The 14,412-nt window shown below is 52.3% G+C and overlaps 1 protein-coding gene across 1 annotated transcript in view; it reads right to left on the bottom strand.

Annotated features, from left to right (window-relative positions):
- Positions 1-248: 248 nt before the first annotated feature.
- LOC107126376 (zinc finger protein 282) overlaps positions 249-14,412 on the bottom strand; it is a 31,217-nt gene continuing 17,053 nt past the window's right edge. The window contains exons 6-8 of the mRNA XM_045388183.3: positions 13,686-13,799; positions 12,348-12,461; positions 249-2,670 (exon numbers count right to left, since the gene is read on the bottom strand). Of these exons, the coding sequence (XP_045244118.1) occupies positions 1,835-2,670; positions 12,348-12,461; positions 13,686-13,799 (1,064 nt within the window). The 3' untranslated portion in view covers positions 249-1,834. The remainder of the gene's footprint in view (positions 2,671-12,347; positions 12,462-13,685; positions 13,800-14,412) is intronic.

The following is a 14,412-nucleotide window of genomic DNA, read 5'->3' as shown; positions in this document are numbered from 1 at the left end:
TCTCCTCACACTCCTGGCAACCAAAAAGCATTCTGACCTTTCCATGATCTAGATTAGGAAAATCCTTTCTGCATATGCTTTTGAAAAGTGGCACACTACCCCATCCCCCAGCAACTGATCACTGGAGGGTCCCCTTCTACTCTAAAAAACTCTACTGAACCCTGTCTAATTTCTCATCTCAATTTGCTTTCTTAATATTTGTCTCCTTTTAAAAGCAGAATGAAGACCAAAAAAAATACCCCATTGAATTGGATTCCAGTTCATTGAGGCTTTACTGTAGGCAAGCTGGAGAACCCCCAGCTCTGTGAACATGCAGTCTGCAATCTGGATACCTTTTATTTAATGTCAATTCCCTTTGCATGGCAAAAAGGGGTCTGAGGAAAGCGGAGCAGCGTAGATGAGGGTGAGGGCGGAAGCAGGGCGCTCACCAAAGTGGTGCTGGGTGCCGGCTGCCCACTGTGCTCCCGGCTGGGAAGAATGCCAGACTCACGGCAGGGGCAGGGAAAGTCATTTTTGACACAAACAAGGGTCCTGGGGCATGCCACCCCACCCGGTGCCAGGCCATGCAAGACGCTGAAATGGAGACTGTGGCCCCTCGGGACACTGCCCAGAGCCATGGAGCAGGTGCACCAACGTGAAGGGGAGTCCTCTGGGCGCTTCCCGAGGCGCCTGCAGGGTATGGAGCATAGCAGGGTCTGTATCCATGTCCGTGAACACGGGCAGTAACAGATAGCACCAATTGGGAGGCCCAGGGCAGGAGAGCCTGAGGCTCAGACTCTAGCACCCACTTGCCCGACGCTCCTGGGAAGAGGCTTTTGGCTGCTCTCTCAGCGAAAGCCTCTCCTTCGCCTCTCTGCCCTGGGAAAACTGAACGAATCATCACGGTGAGGTCTGACCTGGGGCCCTAGCTGCCTCTGGGGGACCAGGCCACTGTTGTGCAGTGACAAGATGCTGCTGCACGAAATTGAGGGGCTGGAGGCGGGAGGGACAGGCTGGGGCCGAGGGGGCACCAGGAGCTCCCATGGAAAAAGAACCCTCTGGATGCACAACCTGGGGCGTTCGTAGCCAATCTGTTCCCCGCTCCCAGGAACCCCAGGAGCTGGCCTCCCGTCGCTTCTGGTTTTGTCCGTGGGTGAGAGAGAGGAACGGAAGAGACCAGGAGGGACAGGCCGGCAGCTTCCCGGGCAGTGGAGGTAGGCGGTGAGCGTGGCGGGGCCAAGCACGCCCCTTCCCGTGTGATTGGGTGAACCGTCTCACCTGCCTCTTACTTTCCTCAGTCACCAGGAAAATCCTACCCCGCTTATCTTAGAGGGATAGGCCAAGGGTGAAATGGATAACGGATAGAAAACACTTAAAAAAGTATAAAGCGCTACTGAAACGCGAGGCAGTGTTGTCATCATGGTGTTACCCTTAGCACATCCCTCGGCCTTCGCTTTTTTTCAGGGTGTCTCCTAACCTTGGGACCTGATTTCCTGATCTCAGAAGGGCTTCGGGACTCCCTGGTGGCTTCCCCTGATGACCATCTGTGGCCCAGTGGTCCCAGGGCACCCAAGGGGGTGTGAGGGCGGTGCCCGAGGACGCTTGGCTCCTCGCGGTCCCCCTGGCCCTTCCCCGGCCACTGGGTCCACCCTAGAGATGAGCTGGGCGTCCATTCAGACCAGATAGATCTGGGGGACCCCTGCCCCACCCCGGGAGACCCCCAACCGGAGTGCAATGCCTGTTGCCGATTTCCAGACGGTGGCCAAGGACATCGGGCAGGGTGATTGGTGCTCAGACCGCCCTCGGGTCGCCTCCCAGCCCACTCTGTCCGGCCCTGCCCTCCCCTAGCCGGGCCCTAGTCTCGCTCGGGTGGCGGCGGGAGTGGCCGTGGGGCGCCTGGGCCCGGGCCGCCGCTGTGCACGCGCAGGTGGTCCTTGAGCGACTCCTTGTAGCGGAAGCTCTTGCCGCACTCGCCGCACGTGTAGGGACGCTCGCCCGTGTGGATGCGCTGGTGCTTGAGCAGGTTCTGCTTGCGGATGAAGCTCTTGCCGCACAGTGCACACTGGAAAGGCCGCTCGCCAGTGTGCAGCCGCTGGTGGTTCTGCAGGTGCTCCTTGCGGCTGTAGGTCTTCTCGCACTCCGAGCACTTGTAGGGCCGCTCGCCGCGGTGCGTCATCTGGTGGCGGATGAGGCCCGAGTGGCAGTTGAAGCTCTTCTCGCACTCGGCGCACTCGTAGGGCCGCTCCTTGGTGTGGCTGCGGTGGTGGATGATGAGGCTCTTGCGCACGCCAAAGCTCTTGCCGCACTCGGGGCACGAGTAGGGCTTGCTGCGGGCGCCATGCAGGAGGAGGCTCCGCCGCAGCCCGCCAGGGCAGCAGCTGCCGCAGCCGCCGCCTGCCCCCGTCCCCACCTCCGCGCCGCCGCCCCCACCGCCCCCATCGCCCCCACCGCCCCCAGTGCTGCGGTCCCCACCCAGCGGCGCCTCGCCCGAGCCACGCTCCCCGGGCAGCGCCTGGAAGCCGTCGTCTAGCAGCCCTCGGCTCGGGGGGCCACCCGGGTTCTCGGCCACCGCGATCGGGGGCAGGCTCTGCGGCTGGGGCTGCGACTGCGGCTGTGGCTGCGGTGGCTGGGGCTGGGGCTGGGGCTGTGGCGGGGCTGGGGGTGGGTTCTTCACCATCAGCAGGCTGTCACCTGGGGAGAGAGGAAGAAGTAACATGCTGACAGGGGTTCTCGACCAGACCCCACACTGCTCCCCAACGGGGTCCAGGGAGCGTGCTATCTGAGCCTCAGTTCCACTAACTATGAGGGATTGCACAAGGTGCTGGGCCACGATCTACATGGCCCTTCGACCTTCCCGAAGCCACCCTGCTGTGGAGCCCAGAAACGGGTCAAGCAGGTGGCACACGGCAAGGACAGGAAGTCCCTCCAGAACGCTGAGGACTAAGGGGTAGGGACCTGCTGTCCAGAAATCATTTTGGAAGATAGAATTGCTCAGAAAAAACAAGACTTACTTGCAGTCTGGTGGACGATGGTTTTTGTTTGTTTTTCCAGACAGGGTCTGGCTCTGTTGCCCAGGCTGTAGTGCACTGGAGAGATCATGGCTCACTGCAGCCTTGGCCTCCTGCGCTCAACTGATCCTCCCACCTCAGCCTCCCAAGGAGCTGGGACCATAAGCATGTGCCACCAGGCCCAGCTAATTAAAAAAACAATTTTTTTCCACCAGGCGCAGTGGCTCATGCCTATAATCCCAGCATTTTGGGAGACCAAGGTGGGCAGATCACCTGAGTTTGGGAGTTGGAGACCAGCCTGACCAACATGGAGAAACCTCGTCTCTACTAAAAATATGAAATTAGCTGGGAGTGGTGGCGCATGCATGTAATCCCAGCTGAGGCTGAGGCAGGAGAAACGCTTGAAGCAGGGAGGCGGAGGTTGCGGGGAGCCGAAATCTTGCCATGCACTCCAGCCTGGGCAACAAGAGCGAAACTCCATCTCTCAAAAAAGTAAATAACATAACATAACATAACATAACATAACATAACATAACATAAAATATTAAAAGGCCAGGCACGGTGGCTCACACCTGTAATCCCAGCACTTTGGGAGGCTGAGGGGGGTGGATCATGAGGTCAAGAAATCGAGACCATCCTGGCCAATATGGTGAAATGCCGTCTCTACTAAAAATACAAAAATTAGCTGGGTGTGGTGGTACACACCTGTAGTCCCAGCTACTTGGGAGGCTGAGGCAGGAGAATCACTTGAATACAGGAGGCAGAGGTTGCAGTGAGCTGAGATACCGCCACTGCACTCCAGCCCAGCGACAGAGCGAGACTCTGTCTCAAAAAAAAATAAAAATACAAATAAAAAATACAAATTTTGTTGTTGTTGTTGAGACAGGGTCTCACTATGTTGCCCAGGCTGGTCTCCAACTCCTGGGATCAAGCAATCCTCCCACCTTGGCCTCCCAAAATGCTGGGATTACAGATGTGAGCCAGCACAGACACTGACAATGCTCACTTTTATCTCAGGACAATCTCTCAATGGGAAGGAAGGAATTTTATCCAAGGTGAAAACCATCTAGAGACCCACAGAATGGAATGCAGGGAGCTGGAAACATAAGCATCAGACGGGTTGGCAATCATGTTTCCACTAAGCATGTGGGGCATCTGATTTGGGCAGGTGTGGGCAGCTGGGACATGTGAGTCCCACCCTGGCACCTGACCCACCTGGACCTTGGCAGCACAGTGACAGGCCCTCCTTGCACCCATGGCAGTGGCCACCCAGCCTACCACCCCAGGAGATGCAGTTCTTACCCCCTTTCCTCCCAGTGCACAGTTCTTGTGCCTTGGGGGGCAGTGGGAGACAAAGCCCAGGCTCTGAGCATCAGAATGGTGACATCAGGCCCAGTCCTTCCCCCTCCCACCACCCCCCACCCTCCCCACCCGGTGGTTCTTATGCCTCACACTCCATCACCTCCCTGGTCTTCAGTTTGAATTCCTTTCTCCCTAGAGGAGCCCTGCTCCCCAATTTAGGGGAAGGCTGTGGAAGATCTCTGAAGAAAGGGATTGCCTCCCACCTCTTCTCAGCATTCTTTTCTCCATGCTCATACCCCTCTGCCCAGGGCCCAACTGCTCCCCGGAGGCCGCTTCTCAGGCCATATCTGCCATGTTTCCATCCAGCCCTCCTGTATTCATTGGTGTTTGACTGAGATCTGTCCTTACATGATACTCTTAAATAGACTGGGCCCACCCTCCCTCTCTGTCTCAATCAAAATTGACCTGGCAGAGAACCATCTCTGCAGGACACTGGCCAGGTGCACAGGCCAAAAGAATTCTCTTCACCTCAGTGCAGAATGCCTGGGAAGGGTCATCCCAGCTCCAGAGCATCCCAGGAGATCGCTGTGGCCTCTGTGGCCATGGCACTGAGGGTCTTTGCTTCTCTGTCTACCCAGTCCTGCTACTCTCACTCCTTCCCAGGTGTTATTCCTAGAGGACTTGCAAAGAAACCATATGCACATAAACTCCCAGGGGCTGTCTCCCAGGAAGCCAACCTAAGACAGTCCTACTCTGACCATTCTTCCAACCCAGTGTGAGCCTCAATCCACGTTCTCACCATCCCGCCATGCCCTCCACCTCCAGCCTTTTTCTGTCTTCCTGACCCAACTTGGCTCTCCAGGCCCAGCAGCCCGGGTACTTGCTAGGGCACCGTGACTGCCTTTGCTCCTCTATTGTGCTTGCCTGGAGAACGCCAGTCCTGTGACTGCACCCAGGCAGCTGAAAAACTGCACAAGCTGGTCAGGCACAGTGGCTCATGCCCGTAATCCTGACACATTGGGAGGCCAAGGCAGGAGGATTGCTTGAGCCCAGGAGTTTGAGAGACAGCCTAGGCAACCTAGGGAGACCCTATCTCTATAAAAAAAACATTTAAAAATTAGGCACTGTGACACACGCCTATGGTCCCAGCTACTCAGAAGACTGATGCGAGAAGATTATTTAAACCTGGGAGGTCGAGGCTGCGGTGAGCCGTGATCGCGCCACTGTACTCCAGCCTGGGTGACAGAGTGAAACCCTGTCTCAAAAAAAAAAAAAAAACAACCCTTGAGGGGCCTCCACACAGCCCAGCATCCTGGCCCACATCTCTAGTGGGTTTTACTTTTCCACTCTGAAACGATTACATCATCCTTCCTCCTCTCCCCCACCCCACCCCCACTCCCCGCCCCATGCATGGCCATGAGGGCTTTTCCTTTCCAGTCACTGGCTGGTAAGTGATTCACATGAAAGCATGTGACCTAGTCATGGTCAGTGGGGTATGGGAAGTTTGCTGGGAGGCTTCTGGAAGGATTTCCTCACTCCTTAGAGTGTGCAGGAAAAGATGGGCTTTCCTGTGCACTCACGTCTGGATGTGACGCTTGGGACAGCGGCAGCTGCCATGCTACCAGCCTGGGGATGAAGCCACACCGAGGATGGTCAGGCAAGGAGTTGGAAAGAACCTAGGTCCTTGAAAACATGCTGAGTCTTTGAATCAACTAAGCCTGAACCTGACCTACCTTAGGACTTCTAGTTACGTAACAGAAGACATTTCTTTATTATTTAAGGCAGTTTGAATCAGGGTTCTAAAGTAGTTGGGAGCATCTGACCTGAGACAATGGTCTAGTTATCTCCCACCTTAAAAGAACCCCCTCCCTAGACCCGCATGGCCCCTGCCCTAGCTCCTCACATGTCATTTCCGTTCCTTTTTATAGCAAGACTCATCAAGAGTCACTGTGCTTGCCCTTACCACTTCTTCACCTCCCATTCTTTTAAATGATTCCAGTCAGGCACACACCCTTGCCATTCCACTGAAAAACTTTTTCGTTTTTGAGACCAAGTCTTGTTCTGTTGCCAAGGCTGGAGTGCAGTGACACAATCTCTGCTCACTGCAACCTCCGCCTCCCAGGTTCAAGCAATTCTCCTACCTCAGCCTCCCAGGTTCAAGCAATTCTCCTACCTCAGCCTCCCAAGTAGCTGGGATTACAGGTGCCCGCCACCATGCCTTGCTAATTTTTGTATTTTTAGTAGAGACAGGGTCTCTCCATGTTGGCCAGGCTGGTCTCGAACTCCCGACCTCAAATGATCCACCTGCCTCGGCCTCCCAAAGTGCTGAAATTACAGGTGTGAGCCACCACACCCAAAAACTTTTGTCACAATCACCAATAATTTCCAAGCTGCCAAATCCACCAGCCTCTTCTCTGTCCTGCATATGCAGCCACTCATGGGCGTCTCACGTAGTGAACCCGCCCTGAGAGATTCTCTTCTCCCAGCCTCTGTAACACCTTGCTCCTCTGGTTTTCTGCCAGGCTCAGAGCTAAGATCTCTTTAATTCTTTGCTTACACTGTCCCTAGAACTCATACAGTCCTCAACAACCTAAGCCTAATAACTTGACTGGCTTTTGTCCCCGGTTCCTGGGAAGAAGCCTCTAAATCTTTGGGTTTCCTGAGTGACGGGGGTGTCTTTGTTATTCATGGTGGTCTCTTAGAGAGTTCAAGCTAAGGAGATGACAAAGGATGGGGCTGCCATGCCAAAAAGACCAAGCACGTGATTAAAGGGTTAGGGTTTGAGGCCCAACCTCCGGGGAGGGAAAGGGGCTGGAGACTGAGCTGAACCTCATGGCTAATGAGTCCATCAATCATGCCTATATAAAGAAGCTCCAACAGGAACTCGGAACGCCACAGTTCAGTGAACTTCCCTGGTTGGCAATGCTCTGCATATTTTCACACATTGACATGCTGGGAGGGTGACACATCCTGACTCCACAGGGAGGGAACAATGGAAACTTCATGCTTAGGACCATCCCAGACCTTGCCTTATGGGTCTCCTTTTGGCTAGTTCTGATTTGAAACCTTTTGCTGTAATAAAACTATAATGATATATATAGCACTTTCCTGAGTTCTATGAGCCAAGGGGGTGATGGGAAACCCAGAATTTATAGCCAGCTGGTCAGAAGTGAGGGTGGCCTAGAACCCCCAAATTTATGCCTGGTATGTGAAGAGAGAACAGTCTTGTGGGGGCCTGAGCCCTCAACCTGTGAGGTTTGGCCAACTCCAGGTCGCTGATGTTGGAAGTCACTGCAACCTGTAACTCCCAAATCAGTCTACCCCCAAGCTCTCTCTTAAACTTCAGACTCCTATATTCACCTACTTCATCTGCTACTTGAGTGTCACCTCAAATTTTAATAGGTCCAAACTAGAACTCTTGACTCCAAACTAGAACCAGCAACACAGGTTCTTTTCCAGGGCTTGGCACTTGAGCAAACAGCACTACCGTTCACTCACTTCTGTAGGACCCAGACGCAGGAGTCTTTCTTGATTCCGCAGCCCCCACACGCAACCCATGAGTGACACTCTCAAAGTGCATCTGAATCTGTCCTTTCTCTCTCTGTGCACTGCTGCTACCCCAGCTCTGACCACCTGCATCTCCCCACCTGGTCTGCATCAAATGCGTGAGCCTCAGACATGGCTCTGCACCCCACTCCAATCCATTCCTGAAACCTATAAAAATGTAAACCAGATCATGTCCGATTTCATACCCTTTATTAGTCTCTCTTTCTTTCTTTTTTTTTTTTTTTTTTTTGAGACAGGGTCTCGCTCTGTTGCCTAGGCTGGAGTGCAGTGGCATGATGATCTCTGCTCACTGAAACCTCCGTCTGCTGGGTTCAAGGGATTCTCATGCCCCAGCCTCCCGAGCAGCTGGGATTACAGGTGCCCGCCATGACACCTGGCCTAGTCTCCTTTCTTATAAGAATAAAATCCAAACTCTAACTTGGCCCATAGGTCATACATGCTCAGGTGCCTCAGTCTACGGCTCCATCCTCCTCCCCAAAGCCTCCATGGCCTCTACCCTCACTTCCCTCTTCTTGGTCTTCTCTTTCCCCTGCAGCCCCATGGCCAGCTCCTTCCTGCTGCCAAGGGCACACTCAGTCAGGCACAGCTTCCCCTTGGAGGTCTTTCCTGACCACTCTGCCCTTGCTCTGCCTCATGTCTGCACTCCTTCCTGTTCTCCCTGCCATTGTTCTCAGAGCATTGCTGCACCCTGGCTTTACCTTGCCTGCTTGCTGGCCTGCTTATTCATCCTCTTTCCACAAAAGGTCTTTCTTCACTGCCAATTTTTTTTTCCTTTTTTTTTGAGACAGAGCCTCACTCTGCCACCCAGGCTGTAGTGCAGGGGTGCAATCTTGCTCACTGCAACCTCCGCCTCCCGGGTTCAAGCAATTCTTCTGCCTCAGCCTCCCAAGTAGCTGGGGTTACAGGCACCCACCACCACACCTGGCTAGTTTTTTTTTTTTTGTATTTTTAGTAGAGATGGAGTTTCACTATGTTGGCCAGGCTGGTCTCTAACTCCTGACCTCAGGTGATCCACCTGCCTCGGCCTCCCAAAGTGCCGGATTACAGGCCTAAGCCACCACACCTGGCCCTTCACTGCCGATTCTAAGTGCTTACAATATTGTGTAACACATGGCAGGCACTAAGTAAATACCTGCTTAAAAAAACTATGAAAGGTTGGAACCACTGTTTTAACCCAATGCAGTGAATAATGTGGGAATTTCAAGAGGGTGCTTTCATGTCATATTCTGTGGGTGTTGGCATCTGAGAGTGGTGGCCCGGCTTCCAGATCCTGACCACCTCTCACTCCAGAAGCACCTGTTAGCCACTGGACTCCAGAGTCCTAGCTACGCTTCCTGCTTAAGTGGAGGCACTGATGCACATTAACTTTGGGCAAACTGAATCTTCTTCTTGTCTTACACTAACTGGCTGAGAGCAGTCTCAGTACACATTCATTAATAAATAAATTCAGGAGTCCCTTTTACAAGAATGTAATATCCAATTGGGTTGAGGTCTGTCTTTGAGTCAAATGGATACCAGTTCTTTCCCTCTTACATATCCCAGGGCTGGAGAAGGAAGTTGGCAGGGACAGGTATCCCGTGTCTGCACTGTGTTCTCTACCCCGACTCTTCTCCCCTCCATCCCCTTTCCAGAAGACTCTTCCACATAATAGCATGTCTACCATCTGGCTGTCCCTGGCAACCACAGTACTAGGTTGGTTTTAAACCTCAAAGAAACCACAGATGAGATGCCAGTGTCAAATTCCAACACTGATAAATAGGAAGCAGGCTCACTTTGGGAGAAAGAACAGAGGTTCTGGTAAGAGGCTGTCGTGACTAGGAAGGCAAAAGAACCATTTCCAGATACTCCTGTCTTCCAAATTCTGTGCATTTCCTCCCAAATGCTAGGGTTCAAAGGTCTCTCAAATATAAAATAACATAGGCTGGGCCTGGTGGCTCCTGCCTGTAATCCCAGAGCTTTGGGAGGCCCAGGTGGGAGGACTGCTTGAGGTCAGAAGTTCAGACCAGCGTGGGTAATATAGCAAGACCCTATCTCTACAAAACATTTTAAAAAATTAGTGAGGCACAGTGGTGCATGCCTGTAGTCCCAGCTATTTGGGAGGCTGAGGCAGGAGCATCACTTGAGCCCAGGAGATCGAGGCTGCAGTGAGCCATGATCACACCACTGCACTCCAGCCTGAGCAGCAGAGTGAGACCCTGTCTTTAAACAAACAAAAAAAAGGTAAAACAACATGAGGCAAATCATTCTATGATATCCAAACTTAAGTAGGAAAATGGTTGGGTCCTTTGCAAATCCTTGCAAATTCTCCATGGGCCTTCCTAGACTGCTTTCCCCACAGTACAGGTCCCCAAGAACAGGCTCCTCAAGGCCCACATGCTCCTAGCCAACTGGGAAGAATCAGAATATAGCATTGAGGGATAAGGAAGGGTTTGGGCAGAATTTGCTGGCCCCAGGTCACATGCACTAGTTCCTATGCCTTCAGGGCCAGAGCTAGCAATGGTAGCCTACAGCTGTGGAGGAAGCGGTGGAGCTGGCTTTCTTCCGGTGCTCAGCACCAGTGTCCTGGCTTCCCCCATCTCATCCCACCAAGCCAGCCGTTATAAAGAGGATCGCTTTCAATTCTATTTGAAATAAGGACATACGTTGTTCCTATCTCGTTCCTGCCAATTCCTCCAGGCCCACACTGGCTCTTCTAGAACTAAGTTTGTCTTATAGAGAGTGTGATCTGCTCGCCTGAGTTTGAAATGGCTGTTCAGAACCAGAAACAACTCATGTCCTCCGCTCTTATGTGGAGTTTAAGCTCTTTCAAGATGTCAGCTGTGGGCACAGTGGCTCATGTCTGTAATCCCAGCACTTTGAGAGGCCAAGGCAGGAGGATCACCTGAGGTCAGGAGTTCGAGACCAGCCTGGCCAACATGGTGCAACCCCGTCTCTACTAAAAATACAAAAATTAGCTGGGCATAGTGGCAGGCGCCTATAATCCCAGCTACCGGGGAGGCTGAGGTGGAAGAATTGCTTGAACCTGGTAGGCGGAGGTTGCAGTGAGCCGAGATCGCATCACTGCGCTCCAGCCTGGGTGACAGAGCAAGAGACTATCTCAAAAAAAAAAAAAAAAAAAAAAAGGATGTCAGGAATATGGACAGGGAACACACATTCAGCTATTCTGTTAACACTTCGACCAGCCAAAAGACACTAGGTCAGCCATGTTGAGGGCAAGAGGATGGTACTGGGTTTTAGCGAGGAATATTAGCCTGAGCTAAGAGTGTTCAATAATCCATAAACATACGCTTAGGGTCATAGCTTAATAAGCAGAGCTTCAGAAAGACCCAAGAGACTCAAGTCTGGTGAGACATTCGGTTCCATAACTGTTGGGGAAAACAATCCTCGCTTTCTCTTTGAGCTTCAGTGTGTTCATCAGTTACTCTGGGATGGTAGCTCAGGGATGCCTGGGGTACTTCGGCTACTGTTGTTTGGCTTTTTTGAGACAGGATCTCGCTCTCGCCCAGGCTGGAGTGCAGTGGTGCAAGCATGGCTCACTGTAGCCATGACCTCCTAGGCTCAAGCGATCCTCTCACCTCAGCCTCCAGAGTAGCTGGGACCACAGGCATAAGTCACCACGCCTGGCTAATTTATTACTTTTTTTGTAGACTCTGTGGGTCTCACTATGTTGCCCAGCCTAGTTTCAAACTCCTGAGCTCAAGAGATCCTTCTGCCTCAGCCTCCCAAAGTGCTGGGATCTTGGGTATGAGCCGCCATGAGCAGCCTGGCTAGTGTCTTCCAGCATGTGAACCACCTGCTGCTGTCGACTGCCTCAGGCACACTGGCTCAGCTCTCTCCCGGCCCCTCTCCCTTCCTCCCCTCCCTGCCATGAAGGGTTAAATTGTGCCCTCCCCCTCACCCTGCCAAGTATGTTGAAGTCCTAACCCCCAGGACTTCAGAATGCGACCTTATTTGGAAACAGGGTCATTGCAGACGTAAAAGTTAGTTAAGATGAGGTCATACTAGAGTAGGGTGGCCCTGATCCAATATGACTGGTATCTTTATAAGATGGCATGTGAGGACAGACACAAGGGAACGCCATGTGACAAGAGAGGCTTGGAGCAACGCATCTACAAGCCACGGAGCGCCAGAGGTTGCCAGCACCCACCAGAAGCTGGGAAAGGCGAGGGAGGAATTCCCTACAGACTTCAGAGGGAGCAAGGCCCAGCCCACCCTTGATTTTGGACTTTCAACCTGTGGAACTGTGAGAGAATAAATTTCTATTGCTTAAGCTGCCCAGCCTGTGGTACCCTGTTATGACAGCCCCGGGGAACTAATACAATATCACACTCCACAAAGAATGGGGGCGCTTTGGTGCAGAACTTTGAAAGGCTGCCATCAACAGAACATCGCCCTACGAGGGGTGAGCTGAGAAGAGCAGCAGCCTTCCTCCAGGCCTCAGCTGTACAGCTCCAGAGGAGAAACCCCGGGGCCCAGGTAGGCACTACTCACTAGGGCCAGAGTCTAATCCAAGCTCGCCGTCCATTGAGTCACGTGGTCCCCATGGGTATGGCTGCTCCTCCTGCTTGATCCATGACAAAATGTCATGTGCTGAGATGAGAGACTCTGTTGTCATGGAAAGAAGGCAGTCTTAGATTTTGTTCATTTCCACTCGGCCTCCCATCAAAGATTTGAAAACCATCCCACGCGGCGGCTGCAGCCTGCAGGGCATGTTTTGGTATCGGTGTTGCATTTCCAGGCCATCCTCCTTACCCTCGTAAGCCCCTTCCTAAAGGGACTCTCTCTGCTCACTGCATTTCAAGTTGGCCAGAAAGAGGCTTAGCCCAAGGTCTGTGCAGAGGCAGGGCCAGGATTAAAACCCAGACCTCCCAGCTCTACCGCTTAGCCCCAGAGGAACTCATGGGGCCAGGACAGGCCAGAAGAAAGCCCCAGATAATGGCCCACAGGGCCATAGCTAACGGGTATGACTTAGAAACTAGCGATGGCAGAGGCTGCAACCAGAGGTCACTGATAAGAACCACAGTGAAGCAGGAAGGCCCCGCTTTCCCTCTGCCCTGGGTCCCCTCAATTTCTGTTGTGAAGGTGACAAAGCACAAGGAATCCTAGATTCAACTTCTCATCCTCTCTCCCTGGGATGGTGGGTAGGATGAGACTTGTGTCCTAACTACCAGGCGATGACACTGGACTTAGCTCTGCAAACACATGGACACACACATAGGTCGTGGGCAGGTGGGGCTTCCATTGTTCTTTTATGCCTCCCTGAATGCCTAGACCCTCCCTACAAGTTTCTTGGGAAACTTCTAACTAGTATTCACTCAAGAGAAATTCCAGAAAATGTAAACAATTTTCTGACACAGAACTATATGCAGCTTTTAGATGCTTTTTGGTTGTTTTTATCGTTCAAAAATCAGTGCTGAATAGCTGGACGCGGTGGCTCATGCCTGTAATCCCAGCACTTTGGGAGGCTGAGGCGGGCAGATCATTTGAGGCCAGGAGTTCAAGACCAGCCTGACCAACATGGTGAAACCCCATCTCTACTAAAAATACAAAAAATGAGCCGGGTGTGGTGGCACATGCCTGTAATCTCAGCTACTCAGGAGGCTGAGGCAGGAGAATTGCTTAAACCCGGGAAACAGAGGTTGCGGTGAGCTGAGATCACACCACTGCACTCCAGCCTGAACGACAGAGCAAGACTCTATCTCAAAAAACAAAACATCAGTGCTAAAGTAATTTTAGTATCGGTTGCATAGACACAATAAATTATTAATTTAATGATTCCTTTGGAAAAGCGCTGGTTGCCCTCAATATTCATTCTGGCCCTGTTCTCACCTGAATTGGGATCCGTGGGAATATCTCTGTCTGCCAAATCCTGCTGATCCCACACGCACTGATGCTCCTCCTGTTTAATCCGGGACAAGAGGTCCTGGGCAGAAATTGGGGAGTCTACTCTCGGGAACAAGAGCGGCAAAGGTGTTAGAAGATGAGAAATTGCCTGCAAGTTTGTGTTTTGAGTAAATCTCTGATTTCATGCAATTATCTATTTCCCCTAAACATCAGGTACAATTACATAAGTCTCATTAACTAAAGGTTGAAGTCAACTTGGCCCCAATTAACGGAGCTTTTGCTGCAAATAAGAGGATGTTGTAGGGGAGTGACACTACAGTCTCTAAGAAAGAGTCTTTCTGTGCTGCAGGAACTTAAATCTCCTTAGAATAAGGTTCCTATTGCCGGGCGCGGTGGCTCACGCCTTTAGTCCCAGCACTTTGGGAGGCCGAGGCAGGCGGATCACAGGGTCAGGAGATCAAGACCATCCTGGCTAACACGGTGAAACCCCGTCTCTACTAAAAATACAAAAAATTAGCCGGGCGTGGTGGTGGGCACCTGTAGTCTCAGCTACTCGGGAGGCTGAGGCAGGAGAATGGCGTGAACCCGGGAGGCGGAGCTTGCAGTGAGCTGAGATCGCGCCACTGCTCTCCAGCCTGGGCAACAGAGCGAGACTCTGTCTCTACAACAACAACAACAAAAAATTAAAAAAATTTTAAAAAAAGAATACGGT

Source organism: Macaca fascicularis, chromosome 3 (assembly GCF_037993035.2).
Source record: "Macaca fascicularis isolate 582-1 chromosome 3, T2T-MFA8v1.1".
NCBI lineage: Eukaryota > Metazoa > Chordata > Mammalia > Primates > Cercopithecidae > Macaca > Macaca fascicularis.
The sequence above is the reverse complement of the archived record's forward strand: the minus strand, read 5'-3'. Positions and strand labels throughout refer to the sequence as shown.